The sequence below is a fragment of the Callospermophilus lateralis genome, chromosome 7 (assembly GCF_048772815.1).
Source record: "Callospermophilus lateralis isolate mCalLat2 chromosome 7, mCalLat2.hap1, whole genome shotgun sequence".
Classification (NCBI taxonomy): Eukaryota; Metazoa; Chordata; class Mammalia; order Rodentia; family Sciuridae; genus Callospermophilus; species Callospermophilus lateralis.
In genome coordinates this window covers 53,981,300-53,997,866 of record NC_135311.1, presented here as the reverse complement: position 1 = coordinate 53,997,866, position 16,567 = coordinate 53,981,300, and the positions used below count along the sequence as shown (strand labels likewise).

The following is a 16,567-nucleotide window of genomic DNA, read 5'->3' as shown; positions in this document are numbered from 1 at the left end:
GGAATTTAAAAAATATAAAATACTATGAATAATTTTATGCAAATAAATTTGAAAATATGTGAAATATATAAATTTATAGAAAAATATAACTTACCAAGACTGTATCATGAAGAAATAGCCAAAAAAGTACCAAAACAATTAAAGACATTGCATCAGTATTTAAAAATTTTCCCATAAAGCAAACTTTAGCCCCAGATAGTTCTTGAAAACTATCAAAGAACAGAACTAGAACTAAAACACCTCCAGAGTGTAAAAGTGCACTCTTCAGAACTTTCTGGGAACCACTATAACCACTATATCAAAAGCAAACAAATTAATTAAAGAGGGAAATTATGGGACATTATGATTTATGATATAAATGTAAAAATTTAAAGAAAATATTAGCATACTGAGTCGGCTGCAAGGAAAAAACAGTATGCCTCAAATGATACATTTATAAGAACTGATAAAACTTTATTAATGTTAGTATAGAAGAGTACATAGAAGATGTGCTCCTCTCCAATTGGTAATATTCAAAACCTACGTGGTTTTTTGGGAAGAATTTGTCAAGCTAAGTCTAAAATTTATATCAAAATCTGAGGCTCGAGAGTAACCTAGAAGAACTACATGGAATTGGGAGCTGACCTGTTAGATATCAAGAGTTATTATTAAGCTATAATTATGATATTACTACCGAAATAGACAAATTGATAAGAGGAACATAATGGAGATACTGGGAATAGATCCATTCGTAGTTTGGATTTGTCACTTGAGAGAAGAAACTGCAAATCTCTGGGAGAAGGAAAAACTATGCAATAAATAGTTAACCAAACAAACATGAAATTGGATTCCTACCTCACACACTACACAAATATCAACCAAAACAGGAAAGTTAAACTATGGTACTTTTAGGGGTAGATGAAAGTATTATCCTTATCTCTGAGTAGGGAAGAATTTATTAAAAATAAGGCAAGGTAGTAGTCAAAAATGATTGATAAATTCAGCTGCATTAAAATCAAGAGCCACTACAACAAGTCAAGTGAAAGGACAAAGAGAAGGTGTTTTCCAGGTTATAACTTGAAAGACTGGAATCAACTACATAAAGATCTGTGAATGAGGAAAAGACAAAGTCATTAAAAATAGTGACTAGAGTTTTCATGCACAAATAGAATGTTAATTCTTTTTTTTTTTTTTACTTTTTGGTATCAGGGATTGAACCCAGGGGTGCTTAACCACTGAGCCACATCTCTAGCTCTTTAAAAAAAAATGTATTTTTTTTAATTTTGAAAAAAAAATTAAATTTTGAAATTGGGTCTTAAGTTCCTTGGGGCCTTGCCTCACTAAAAGACATGAACAGGCAGGAAAAATATGAATAGTAAATGAATGTGGTAACAGATACTCAACCTCTTTAGTAATTTAAAGAGAAGTACAACTTAAATTCATAGTGAGACCATCTTATCTAAGAAGTTTGTCAACACTAAGTGTTCTGTGGCATTAAACTACAGAATTTGAAGTTCATTTATTTTTTTTAGTAAGTATTTACTCTGTATAAGGTATCCTTCCAGACATTTTGGTTTCGTCAGTGAATAAAATCAACAAAAACTCTTGCTTTGTGGAGGATACTCATGTGTGAAGGTTGGGAGGTTTTAAAGTAGAAAATAGTGATAAAGATAGGACTACAAACATTTTAACCCAGAACAATGTTCTAAATAGTGACTAGAGTTTTCATGCACAAATGGAATGTTAATACTTTTTTTTTCCTTTTTGTCTCAGGGATTGAACCCAGGGGTGCTTAACCACTGAGCAACATCTCTAGCTCTTTAAAAAAAATGTATTTTTTTTTTAATTTTGAAAAAAAGTTTTAATTTTGAAATTGGGTCTTAAGTTGCTTGGGGCCTTGCCTCACTAAGTTGCTGAGGCTGGCTTTGATTTTACCATCCTTCTGCTTCATTCTTCCGATCCCCTGGGATTATAGGCATGTGTCACCACATCAGGCTTGGAAGGTTAATACTTATGTGCTAGGACAAGTAAAAGTTTAAGTGTAATTTCACATATGCAGATAAAAATACACAATGGCAGTAGAAAACACAATAATAAATGTCTAAAAATTGCATTTTATTTGGCTACCATCTTTATGTATCATTTCTGTATAAATCATAGAATAAAATTTGAAGGGACACAAAAACTTTTTTTTCATAAACTTCAATTAATTCAACAAATAAATGAGCACTATATCTCTGACAACCACTTTGAGAGCTAGGGAAACTTAGGGAACAAGACAGTAAAAATCCTGGCACAATTCTGTTTTATTCTTAGGAGAAAACAAATACATATGGCCTTATTTCAAGAAGCTTATAAAACAAGCAAATAGTTTGTGATAAATATTTAGGATTACAATGTTAAAGTTGAAAATGAGGTACTAGGATTCCTTAAGATGCAAAATGTGCCAACAGTTTGATTTCTTTCTTTTTAAAAAAAAAAATGTTTTTCAGTTGTAGATGGATACAATACCCTTTGTTTTATTTATTTATTTTGTGTGGTGCTGAGGATTGAACCCAGTGCCTCACACTTGCTAGGCAAGTGCACTACCACTGAGCTACAACCCCAGCCCAAGAGTTTGATTTCTTATAATCACTGCTAATCTTCTTAATGTGGTGGATGTTGTGGAAGGAAATTGATAACATATTTTGAGTGTGTTTCAAAATCATACCCAAATGTTGTAACAAAACATTAAGAATATCTTCTGTAGGGAGTGGGAAGGAGTGAGGGGAAGGGGAAGGAAGATAGTGGAGGGTGAACATGGTCACAGTTTGTTATTTGAACATATGAATATGCTATAATGGCAGCCATTATTCTGTATAATTAAAATGCACTCATAAAAATATATATCTTCCTGTGCCAGAGCAAGAAAAAAATGGACCATGAATCCATTCATTACTATCTCCCTGTGTTAGTCAGCTTGTTGTTGCTGTGACCAAAATATCTGACATGAAAAAGTTAGAGTAGGAAAAGTTTATTTTGGCTCCTGCTTTCAGAGGTTCCATTCATGGTTGGCTGACTCAAGATGAGGTAGAATATCATGGTGAAGGATATGGCAGAGGACAACTACTGTATTCAAGGTGACCAGGAAGGAGAGGGGTGGGGAGGAAGGGGGAAGGGAGAGAGAGGAGGGAGAGAGAGAGAGAGAGAGAGAGAGAGAGAGAAATGTGCGCCAGTAAGCATGCATGGTGCAGGTGGGGAGTGTTGCAGGGGAGATGAACACTCCTAAGGCATCCCTGCAGTGACCCACCTCTTTTATCCAAGCACCACCTGTCTACAGTTACCACCCAGTTAGTCCATTCAAACTAGGATATATTGATTGGGTTGTATTGATTGGTAGCTCACATAATGTTAATTATTTCACTTCTGAATATTCCTGCATTAACACAGGAGCTTTTGGGGGACACCTTATATCCAAACCATAACATTTCTTTTATTTTTATTATCTAGTTTTTGTGCTTTATAGCTTGTTGACTTTGAGTTTGATAGAGTATTGAAGGTAGTCTTTAATGAACTCTTTCTGTAATTTTTTGGTTCATGTTTATCTAGGACAGTTAAAATTACCTGAAAGGACCATAAAATGCTGGCTGATCTTCTCAACAACGTATAATTGTGAATGGGATTTTTAAAAAATTTATTGAGTTGGAACAGAAATTGTCATTCTGTAAAATGGCCAATAATGTTAGGTTTATTCACGAATTTTATTGTTCTTCAATCACTTTTTATTACTTTCAGCATTGATGCTGATGGGACCATGACAGTGGACTGGAATGAATGGAGGGACTACTTCCTATTTAACCCTGTCACAGACATTGAGGAAATCATCCGTTTCTGGAAACATTCTACTGTAAGTACACTTCGTAATTGTTTGGAGCCATAAGTCATATAGTTAGCACCCAGTAGCACTCTGAATACTTATAGGACCAGGATGCCCAGTCCCAGTAGCAAAGATTTGTAGAATAGTTTTTAAAACCCCAACACTACATAAATAGACATTTACAAAATTCTGAGAAGGTACCAACTTCATGAATAAGTTGTTCAGACTTTATGGCATTTAAGTATTCTGCCATAGAGAAGTCTGAAAATCATAGACTTTTACTTTTCAGTGATACTATGTTGCCTAAATCATCTCAACACGTCATAATTTCTTGGTCATTGATAATAAAACCAAAAATCCCTTCTGAAACTTGGACTTGTTCAGTTAGACTTCCTTAATTTACCTCTGGTTTAAGGCATTTATAATAACTATTGAATGTTATAAAATCTTTTAGGCTCATCTTTTTAGCATTTCACACCTGTTTATATTCTATAAAACTTTGAATTTTTTTATTTTTATTAATATTTTAAAATATGTGGTTATAAATTAGGTTCTATTATTGTGCATTTAGTTCCTGAAACCATTGGGAAGGAATTGTCTTTTTTAAAATAATGTTTTTGTATTTTTTATACATTTATTTATTTATTTTTATGTGGTGCTAAGGATTGAACCCAGTGCCTTACACATGTTAGGCAAGTCCTCTATCACTGAGCTACAATCACAGCCCCAGAATTTGTTTTTCTTAATGGCTTATCTTCTGTACTTATTTATGGATTTCAGTAAATTTAATATGCACTAAATGCAGGCTTGAGTTCACATTGCCGCTAGTAACAATGCCTAAGCTTATGTAGAGCATTAGTGATGACTAACAGTCTCATTTACATTTTAAAATATGAGTATAAAACAATTCCATATTAGTAGTTCAGTTGCCTAGATAAATTTTATACTTACCTAACGTTTTGTTGTATCTTTGGAGAAATATGATAAAAGTCAAGACTACAGTCATGTATCCATTTTATTGATACTGAAATGAAGGAAAAGAGAATTATTACCATAACATAGCTCCTTACCTTACATTCTTGCCTAAAATCTTTTACAACAAAATCATTTAGATAATAAAGTTAAAATATTGTCAGTATAGAACTTTGTTTCCCTTAAGCTATGTTTGTTAACTTTTAGTGAAATTTAGAATCAATATGAGTCATCACATTGATTTTAAAAATGTTTCTCTTAACTAAATCTTAAATTGAATCTATTGCATGCTTTAAATGACAAGTCAGACATATAAAATATTCATAGTCAATATAAGAAAGGAATTCAAGGATATTCCCATACATGGTTTCATTTGCATGTTTAAAGCAAAGCATGCTGATATGAGTATAAGGTAGATATTATTTCTGAGACAAAGTTTCCCTTTGTTGCCTAGGTTGGCCTCCTGGGCTTAAGTGATCCTCTTGCCTCAGACTCCTCAGTGGCTGGTACTACAAGCATGAGCTGCCTTGCACAGCAACAAACCAATTCTCTTTTATCTTTTACATTTTTTTTTCTTTGCTGTGAGCTGGATCAAACCCAGGACCTTGCATGTGCTAGGCAGATGCTCAACCATGAAGCTGCACCCTCAGTCCTAAATCAGTTTCTTAAAAAATATCATCACCAATTGGGCATGGTTTTCTAGTCTTATGAAAAGTGGCTATAACTAGAAATAATCCACTGTAACTGATAAAATGCCCTTTCATTCTGGTTTAGACCAATAGAAGTCACTCAATCTATAAAAAGAAAAAGTTGCAATTATTGGTTTTATTTACATTCACTGTTAATTTTAATTTCTTGTAAACCAACACTTAACTATGTTTTGGGTGAATAGACTGTCTTTATCCCTGTGCTCCAAACTGGTTCATTATAAATTCTAAAGGAGGAAAGTTGATCTTAACAGTGAAATAACAATTCTTCTCTGTAACAAAAGAACTTGTGGGATTGTCTTCTTAATTGAAGGAATACAATACTCTTCTTTCCACTTTCGCAGGGAATTGACATAGGGGACAGTTTGACTATTCCAGATGAATTCACGGAAGACGAGAAGAAGTCCGGACAGTGGTGGAGGCAGCTTCTGGCAGGAGGCATTGCGGGCGCGGTCTCCAGAACAAGCACTGCCCCTTTGGATCGCCTGAAAGTCATGATGCAGGTGAGCTCCGCGACCTTCATCAGGGTATTCTAAATTAATGAGCAGTGTGGGTGTTTTGAAATAGAAGCTTAAAAAATTCTCAGTAATAGTCTTTAATACCTTTTTAAAAATCCCAAGGAGGAGCCATGCTCAGACTGAAGCAAAAAAAAAAAAAAATTAAAAAATATATTGCTTCGGTGGGCAGCATGGTATACATACCAATGGTCATTCCTTACAGGGATGCCAAAACATGGGGAAAAGGGAGCAGTGGCAGAAGATGGGGAGGAGCCCAAGACAGAGCCAGAGGTCAAGAAGAATAAGGTGGGAGCAAAGAAAAATGAAAAAGAGGCAGCAGAAGATGGCCCAGTTCTATAGGAAGACCCTCCATATCCAAAAACTTCACCCACTGGCAAATCTGCCGCACTCAAGATCTGCTCCTGAAATGTGAATCAGCCTCCAGCCTGGATTAAGAAGAAAGGTTTAGACACAGTAAAGGAGGAAGCCTCAAACACCATGTGCCTTCCAGAGACCAAATGTTGCAAGAACAGACTACTACCTGAACTTCAAGAGCAGCCTGGACTATTCCATCAGTCCTGATCAGCTCCTTTGGACAAGAATAGATGGTGCAGCCTGGGTCTACTTTCCAGCCAGTGCTAGTTCAAAGTCTGTTATGGCATTGGTGAGGAGGAACTGGCCAGGAAGGCCTTGTGATTGTGGTGGAATCTGACACAATTGTGCTGGTGGGTTATGTACCTAATGCAGGCAGCAGTCTGTTAAGACTGGAGTACTCGCAGCACCAGGCCTGAAGGGCTTGGCTTCAGCAAGCCCCTTATGCTATGCGGGGACTTCAGTGTGGTTCATGAAGAAGTTAACCTTCATAACCCCAGGGGAAGCCCACAATCAAACAAAAACCAACAAAACTCAAAAATGCCAGTTTCACTCCATGGGAGCCTATGGTTTTGGGTGCTGCTTGCTGACAGCCTCTGACACCTTTGCCCCAACACTGCCTATGTCTATAGGTTTTAAACTTACATGATGAATACTTGGGCCAAGAAGTTGGTTACCACCTTGGTGACTTTTTATTGTTCCACTCTCTTTTACCTTCATTGTACAACAGCAAGATCTCTTCTAATGCCCCGCCCTGGCCCCTGGCAGTGATCACTGGCCCACCATGCTATACCTAGCACTGTGACATCTCCCAAAAATCACTTTGAGCCTTGGAAATAATTCCCCCCGCTGAATTATTCCTTCTTCATCAGCTCTCTAGAGAAATCTGCATTGTATTTCTCTTCTGTAAGAATATGCATCCTTCAACCAGGCTGTTGTGAAAGACTAAGGTTCCTTTTAAGCCCAAGGTTTTTGTTTTGTGGACACCCCTTCCCTCCCCACCCTTCCACTTTTTTTTTTATGGTACTGGTGATTGAACCCAGAGTCTTATGCATGTGAGGCAAGCACCCTATCAACTGAGCTATCTCCCTTTTTAATAAGAAAACATTAAGCAAAAGCTACTAATGAGAGTAGAGATTAAAAAATTCTTAGAGGTAAATGAGAACACTGATACAACGTACCAAAATCTCTGGGACACTCTGAAGGCAGTGCTAAGAGGAAAGTTCATTGCATTGAGTTCATTCCTTAAAAGAATAAGAAGTCAAAAAATAAATGACTTTATGTTACACCTCAAAGCCCTAGAAAAAGAAGAATAAATCTACATCTAAAGTAGTAGAAAACAGGAATAGTTAAAATCAGAGCAGACATTGAAACAAAATAAACAATCAGAAAAATTGACCAAACAAAAAGTTGCTTCTTTGAAAAAATAAGCAAATAGATAAACCCTTGGCCATGCTAATGAAGAGGAGAGAGAAAACTCAAATTATTAAAATTCATGATGAAAAAGGAAATGTCACAATGGACACTACTGAAATATAGAAGATAATTAGAAGCCATTTTGAAAATTTATACTCCAGTAAAATAGAAAATCTGGAAGACATTGACAAATTTCTAGAGTCATAGGATCTGCCCAAACTGAATCAGGAGGATATACACAATTTAAACAGATCAGTTTCAAGCAATGAAATAGAAGGTGCTACCAAAGGTCTTCCAACAAAGAAAAGCCCAGAACCAGACAGATTCACTACTGAGTTCTACAATACCTTCAAAGAAGAGCTAATATCAAAACTCCTCAAATTATTCCATGAAATTGGAAAGGAGAGAACCCTTCCAGACTCATTTTATGAGGCCAATATTAGTCTGATACCAAAACCCTCAAAGACACTTCTAGGAAAAAAAACTTCAGACCAATATCTCTAAAGAACATAGCTGCAGAAATTCTGGCAAATTGAATACAAAAACATATTAAGAAGATAGTGCACCACAATCAACTGGGGTACATCCCAGGGATGCAAGGTTGGTTCAACACACAGAAATCAATAAATGTAATCACATCAATAGACTTAAAGATAAGAATCACATGATTATCTCAATAGATGAAGATAAAGCATTTGAAAAAATACAGCACCCCTTCATGTTCAGAACATAGAAAAACTAGGGATAACAGGAACATATCTCAATGTTGTAAAAGCTATCTATGCTAAGCCCAATGCCAACATCATTCTAAATGGAGAAAAATTGAAAGAATTCCCCCTAAAAACTGCAACAAGACAGGGATGCCCTCTTTCACCACTTCTATTCAACAAAGTCCTGGAAACTCTAACCAGAGTAATTAGAAGAAAGAAATTAAAGGGATATGAACAGGAAAGGAAGAACTCAAACCATCACTACTTGCTGATGACATGATTCTATACTTAGAGGATCCAAAAAGTTCCACCAGAAAATTTCTAGAAATAATAAATGAATTCAGCAAAGTAGCAGACTACAAAACCGACACCCATAGGTCAAATGTTTTTCTGTACATCAGTGACAAATCTTCTGAAAGAGAAATTAGAAAATCTACCCCATTTACAATAGCCAGACTAAAATAAAATACTTGGGAATTAACCTAACAAAATAGGTAAAAAAAACCTCTACAATGAAAACTACAAAACTCTATAGAAAGAAATTGAAGAAAACCTCAGAAGATGGAAAAATCTCCCTTGTTCTTGGATAAGCAGAATTAATATTGTCAAAATGTGGGGCTGAGCTTGTGACTCAGTGGTAGAGTGCCTGCCTAGCATGTGTGAGGCACTGGGATTCTCAGCACCACATATAAATAAATAAAATAAAGGTCCATCAACAACTAAAAAATATTTTTTAAAAATTTGCCAAAATGGACATACTAACAAAAGCATTATACAGATTTAATGCAATTCCAATCAAAATCTCAATGAAATTCATCATTGAAATAGAAAAAGCAGTCATGAAATTCATTTGGAAAAATAAGAGGCCCAGAATAGCCAAAGCAATTATTAGCAAGAAGAGTGAAGCAGGAGGTATCACAATACCAGACCTTAAACTATACTATAGAGCTATAGTAACAAAAATGGCATACTACTGGCACCAAAATAAACGTATAGATCAATGGTACAGAATAGAGAATGTGGAGACAAACCCACATAAATACAGTTATCTCATACTAAACAAAGGTGCCAAAAACAAACATTGGAGAAAAGTTGGCCTCTTCAATAAATGGTGTTGGGAAAACTGCAAATCCATATGCAGCAAAATGAAATTAAACCTCTCTCTCTTACCCTACATAAAGGGATATGAACAGGAAAGGAAGAACTCAAACTATCACTACTTGCTGATGACACGATTCTATACTTAGAGGACCCCAAAAGTTCCACCAGAAAATTAACTCAAGTGGATCAAAGAATTAGGCCAGAGACTTTGCACCTAATAGAAAAAAAAAATAGGCCCAAATCTTCATCATGTTGACTTAGGACCTATCAAAACTCCTAAAACACAAGAAGTAAAATCAAGAATGAATAAATGGGATGGATTTAAACTGAAAAGCTTCTTCTCAGCCAAAGAAAAATTATTGAAGAGAAGAGAAAGCCTATGGAATTGGAGCAGATTTTTACCATAAGCACATCAGAGCACTAATCTCTAGGATATATAAAGAACTCAATAAACTTATAAAGAACTCAAAAAAATATATAAAGAACTCAAAACCCCCCGAAAAATAATCCAGTCAATAAATGGGCTAAGAAAATGAGCAGACACTTCACAGAAGAGGATAAACAAGTGATTAACAAATTTATGAAAATGTTCAACATTACTAGCAATTAGAGAAATGAAAATCAAAAAACTACTGTAAGATTTCATGTCACACCAGTTAGAATGGCAATTATCAAAAAATCAAGCAGCAGTAAGTGCTGGCGAAGGTGTGCGGGAAAAGGTACACTGAATCATTGCTGGTGGGATTGCAAAATTTGTGCAACCACTTTGGAAAGCAGTATGGAGATACCTTAGAAAAAACATGGATTGGAACCACCATTTGACACAGCTGTCTCACTCCTAGGTCTATACCCAAAGGACTGAAAAGCAGCATGCTACAGTGATGCAGCCACCTCAGTGTTTACAGTGGCTCAATTCACAATAGCTAAATTGTGGGAATAGCCTACATGTCCTTTAATAGATAAATGGATAAAGAAACTGTGATATATATACACACTGGAATATTACTCAGCCTTAAAGTATGAAATCATAGCATTTACGTGTAAATGATCAGAGTTAGAGAATATCATGCTAAGTGAAGTAAGCCAATCCCCAAAAAACCAAAGGCCAAATGGTTTCTCTGTTAAGTGGATGTTGATACATAGGGAGTGGCAAGGGAAGAATGGAGGAACTTTGGATTGAGCAGCGGGGAGGAAGGGTATGTGGCGGGGGGAGATGGTGGAATGAGATGGACATTATTACCCCTATACATGGGTAAGATTGCACAAATGGTGTGACCCTACATCATGTACAACCAGAAAAATGAAAAGTTGTGCTCTATTTGTGTAAAAAAAAAGGAGGAAAGAAAGAAAGCTACTGATAACTTCCTTTTAAAAATCAGTTAAAAAAATAAAAATAAAACTCTATTAACTCCTACTAACCTTAAATTCAGTCTATATAGGTATTTGGCAGTGTTCTATCAAACCTTAAATTATTGGTAAATGTGTGTAATGACTTTAAATATATGGCATTCCATGACTGTTCAAATGTATAATAAAAAAAAATCTATAGCCATTTTTGTAGGGTTTCTCTTTAAATTATTTGTATTTTGCCTCTTTTTTGGTACTTTACCAAAATAGGGCATTTCTGAAGTCTAAAAATCTTAGGATAAGAATGAAATTTTAAAAATTATTATAACGTTGAGGTAACAGAAAAGACCTGCATTTATGGACCTACTTTGCTACCTTCCTATCAGTGTAGCCTTCAGCTGGTCAGAGTAGAAAGGAGGAAGGAAAGGAAAAGATTAATATTTGTCTCACATAATGGTGACTCAGTGATTCCTCATATAGCCCAGGGAAGTGGGTGTTTTATTCTCATCTTATCCATGGGGATCCTAAAGCTCTGAGAATTATTTTTTTTTCTTTATAACTAGCTAGACAAGGAACAGAGTCTCTTTACTGCTAAAACTTACGGTTCTCATACTGCATGAAAACTATGTGGTCTTGTTTTCCTTCATTCTGAAATGGGAGTAAGAATATGTATCAAGGGTGACTGTAAGAATTAAAACCATACAAGAGCTTTGAAGCCACCTGACATACTCGAATAACTTACTGGAACATAATAGTTGCTTAAAAATATTTTCAAAATGGCTCAGTGGCAGAGTGCTTGCCCAGCACGCATGAGGCCCTGGGTTGATCCTTAGCACCACATAAAAATAATAAATAAATAAAATAAATGTATCATGCCCATCTACATCTATATATATATATATATATATATATATATATATATATATATATACTTTTTTTTTAAAGTTGTATTTGTGACACCTAGGTCAATACTTTTTATATTTGTCCTTAGATTTCTGTCTAAAAAATTTCTGACAATATTTTAACTACCATTCCTTCAGAATATACACAAATTTAAAAATATATTCAGAGACATAGTGCTTTTAAAAAAGTAGGGGGTGTGAGAGAATTGGTGTGTATGTGTTTTTCTTTAGGAACAGTAGCAAATTGATTTTGATAAAAGTTGAATAAGCATTCATCTTTTCCTTTGTCATCTTTTATTGTGAAGTTGATTTATTTTTAATGAAATGGATTTCTTAGAATTTTCGTTTCTATAAATTCAGGGGGTTCCCAATGTCACCTTCAGGTTGGATATTTCACTAGAAGGACTCAAAGAACTGAGAGCTACTATACTCATGGCTATGGTTTATTACAGGAAAAAGATAAAGATTAAAATCAGCCAAGAAAAGGAAGTACAAAGGGCTGAGTCCTGGAAAGTACCAAATGTGGAACTTCTGTTGTTTTCTCCTTGTAGAGTCTCAGTGGGTTGTTTTCCTGTCATCCATGTGAAAAGTAAGCACAGAGTATCGTAGGCCAATCAGGGAAGCTCGCCTGAGCCTTTGGTATCTTGCATTTTTACTGGGGTCTGATCACATTCTGGTCACATGATTGACCTTTAATCTTCAACCCCTTTCACCTTTCCCCCCACCCCTTAGTGGTTTCCAATCGTTTTATATAAGCTGGAACAATCAGAAGAATAGCTGAGTTCTTTAATTATTTTTTTGGTTTATTAATCAGTTTCCATATATAGCCCATCCTAAGTTCTAATATATTTAAATGATTACCCGCTCTACAGGATAAATCAAGTAATTCACCAACACCTTCTGGGTTAGGCTGTTGGTACATTTTGTCATGAATTTATTGCCTAGAAAGACCTTGAGATATCCCTTAGAAGGTACAATTTTTCTTTTTCGTGCCAGGCTATGTGTGTTCCAATGTCTAAGCCTCTGATACACATATTATCCAAATCACATTTGTACCCATTTATAGTATATGCCAGTACTACTTCTTGGGGGGAGTGAGTAATCTATTACCTGCAGTATACTTTGTTATTTCTCATGTTTCAAGGGGTTTGCTATAGCCTAATACATAATTTGGTTCATGTTATCTTATGAATGTTGTTCATAATAATTTTAATTTTGATCGTGTCCTTTTTTTCCATGCTGAGGATACCAATTATTCTTAATTTTAGAGCCAGACATAGACTTCTGTCTTTAAAAAAATGTAGTGATTTGGGCTGGGGATGTGGCTCAAGTGGTAGTGCGCTCGCCTGGCATGCCTGCGGCCAGGATTCGATCCTCAGCACCACATACAAACAAAGATGTTGTGTCCGCCGAGAACTAAAAAAATAAAGAAATAAATTCTTTCTCTCTCTCTCTCTCTCTCTCTCTCTCTCTCTCTCTTTAAAAAAAATGTAGTGATAATCCTTCTCATCACTATATATTTTCTCAACTGTCTATGTGGTTTTTTTTCAATACATCTTATGACAGTTATAAAGAGTACTGAAAAGAGATTGTGTGGTTATTTTGGAAATAATATCAATAATATACCAGCAGTATTTTACATCATTTCACTTTTAATTTTAGGTTCATGGTTCAAAATCAATGAACATATTTGGTGGCTTTCGACAGATGATAAAAGAAGGAGGTGTCCGTTCCCTTTGGAGAGGAAATGGCACAAATGTCATTAAAATTGCTCCTGAGACAGCTGTTAAGTTCTGGGCATATGAACAGGTAATCATCTATGGAAATTTTTAACAAACAGGAGTTACTGAACTGATTGAATAAAGATGATCATATGATACTTTCGGAATTCTTATTTAATGCATAATAACTGTTCACATATACTCAGTATATCATATACTATATATATGTATGATATTAGATCATATACTAGATAAACTCAGCAATTCCTCATGACTAAATTCTGGGATTCTGAATCTTGTAATATTCTTTCTAAAAAAAGACTTTTGTGTTCTTTTGTAAGTAGCTCTTAAAGGAAAGGCAGGGTTTTAGCTTATTTATTGTGAATTCCTAGGAGAGGCAACATGCTAACATAAATTTTATGCAAGCATTCCAATATAATCTCTGAATAGAAAACTTTTGAGTTGAAGTCCTTTGTGTAATTTAACACTGATGTGAAATGCAGTTGAATTGAGAGAGAAGGTTCCCTATGGGCTCCAGCATCTAGGCAGAGCCCGGCTTATGATAAGCACAGTTTGTTGAATGAATGAATGAGGTGATAATGGAGCACATCCTTCTCTGAGTGCTCTTCTCTGTTGACTGAAGTTGACTTGGATTGTTTTAGATATTGCTTCAGCTTCACATGGCAGTAACAGGAAACAGGGTAGTGGTTTTACAGTTTGATTTCTCTTTATGATCATTATTAGTACTGTCTATGAAGTTATTTTTTTCCATCATTTTTTCCATCATTGTTTATCTTGGACTATAAAGGGCTTTGAAATTAAACTTTATTCCACATTTTTTGTTTTATTTATTTTAAATGGATTTTAGATTATTCAGGAGAGTGATTTTTTCCAGCAGCAGATTCGAGGAGATTACCAAATCCAGTGATGTTCCTGTAGGATTAGGAAATAGATAAGCAAAGAAAAAAAAATGTTGAAGAACAGCTAGCTTCCAGGACTTTAATTAGAACTTATTGGAAAAGGTATTTTCCTTATGTGAATATTTGACCATTCAAATGACTAGTAAGGGCTGGTGTTTTAGATACAGTTAGGTTTATCTGACCACATATTTGCTTTTATAATAGGAAAGCCCAAGCCTAAAATAAATAAGTATTCAAAAATAATCCCATTATTTTAATATGCAGGAAGTTTTATATATTGGAAAGTCCATAGTTATTGCAAGCAAGTGGGTGCATTACACTTTATACCATTTACCAAGTTTTACCTTGGATATTACCAACAGGCTTCTATCCACCAAGGCTCCTTCCTGAGCACTTGTTTCATTATTCTGATTTCTGCATGCTAACTTTTGTTAGACATTAAGAGAAAGCTCCCTAGGCAGTATGATATAGTGCTCTCATGATCTCAGGGGCCCTTGATGCCATTCCATTTTCTCCCCTCCTACAGAAGTTCTGTTCATCCCTTAGTGCTCTCGTAAGATCATCTTGCTGTGAGAAGCAGTTCCTAATCATTCCAAACAAAACCACTGCATCCCTTGCACAGCCTCTTTAGGATGCAAAACTACAGAATACCCAGAAGACTTGAGTTCCATCCCAGGTGTGCCTGACTCTGGAACCCATGATGTTAACATCCTAAATAATTAATATTTTGGCTTCTTTTGGGTCATATTTCCATCTTTAGTCCAATCAGCTATTTTGAATTGATACTGGTGGTTCAGGGTGGTGCTAGGGTTGGCCTGTTAGTGTACTTAAATGTATCATTGACAAAAACTGTTTCCTACATTGTTTTGTTAATATTTGGTTGTCACTTACTGTTTTTATTTGTACCAGTGAAATAAACTCATCTTTAAAAGGAAACTATGAGGGAAAATGCCTAAAAATTATGAAAACTTTATTAACCCATGTTTTTTGTGTATCTGGAAAAGAATGCTGTTACTCTGTTTTAGCAAAGGAGCAATTTGGTCCAGCCTGTGGAATATCCGTATTCTGTGGAAATCTAACCTGAGAACCACTGTCCAGTACACTGAATATATTAGCATTTCAGCCTTATCTTTCTGCTAGGTATCGTTAATGCAACATATGCATTTTGAGACACATCATCACATTGTCAATGAATTCGTTTCTAGGAGTTGATTTGTATTTTGGTATTGTTTTAATTAGCTTGAGCTGCCAGAACAAAATGCCACCAACTGCATGGCTTAAACATTAGAAATTTACTTTTCACAGTCTGGAGCTCAGGAAGTACAAGATCAAAGGACCAGCCAATTTGGTTTCTAGTGAGGGCTTCTTCCTGCCTTGCAGACGGTTGCTTCTTGTCACATTTTCAGATTGCCTTTCCTTGGTGCATGTATGAGTGGAGAATAAGCTTTCTGGTGTCCCTTCTTACAAGTGCTATTCCTATCATTAAGGTTTAACCTCATCTAACCTAATTGCTTCCAAAGGCCCCATCTTCTACTGCCATCATGTTGAGGTTTAGGGTTCAACATGTGAATTTTAGCGGGCACAGTTCTGTTGATAGCATGTACTAATGTTCATTTTTAAACTTTTTCATACAGTATAAGAAGTTGCTTACTGAGGAAGGACAAAAAATAGGAACCCTTGAGAGATTTATTTCTGGTTCCATGGCTGGAGCAACTGCACAGACTTTCATTTACCCCATGGAGGTAAGTACCCCATTGTGAAGTCTGACTCCTTGATGGAGTTTGCATTGGCATCTATTGTGTAATAGTTGTTGTTGTTTTTTTGGTTTTTTGTTTTTTTAAGAGAGAGAGAAAGAGAGAAAAAGAGAGAGAGAATTTTTTAATATTTATTTTTAGTTTTCGGTGGACACAACATCTTTATTTTATTTTATTTTTTTTTAATGTGGTACTGAGGATCGCACCCAGGGCCCTGCACATGCCAGGTGAGCACACTACCGCTTGAGCCACATCCCCAGCCCTAATAGTTTTAAATAACAAGCTTATCTCATAGTTTCAATGGATCAAGAAT

General features: G+C 35.5%; 1 protein-coding gene and 1 pseudogene across 1 annotated transcript in view; both read left to right on the top strand.

Annotated features, from left to right (window-relative positions):
• The window catches only part of Slc25a24 (solute carrier family 25 member 24), a 47,804-nt gene that overhangs the window by 19,174 nt on the left and 12,063 nt on the right, over positions 1 to 16,567 (top strand). The window contains exons 4-7 of the mRNA XM_076861721.1: positions 3,754 to 3,865; positions 5,859 to 6,017; positions 13,522 to 13,668; positions 16,135 to 16,242. Of these exons, the coding sequence (XP_076717836.1) occupies positions 3,754 to 3,865; positions 5,859 to 6,017; positions 13,522 to 13,668; positions 16,135 to 16,242 (526 nt within the window). The remainder of the gene's footprint in view (positions 1 to 3,753; positions 3,866 to 5,858; positions 6,018 to 13,521; positions 13,669 to 16,134; positions 16,243 to 16,567) is intronic.
• LOC143405034 (DNA repair nuclease/redox regulator APEX1 pseudogene) lies at positions 6,237 to 7,191 on the top strand (annotated as a pseudogene).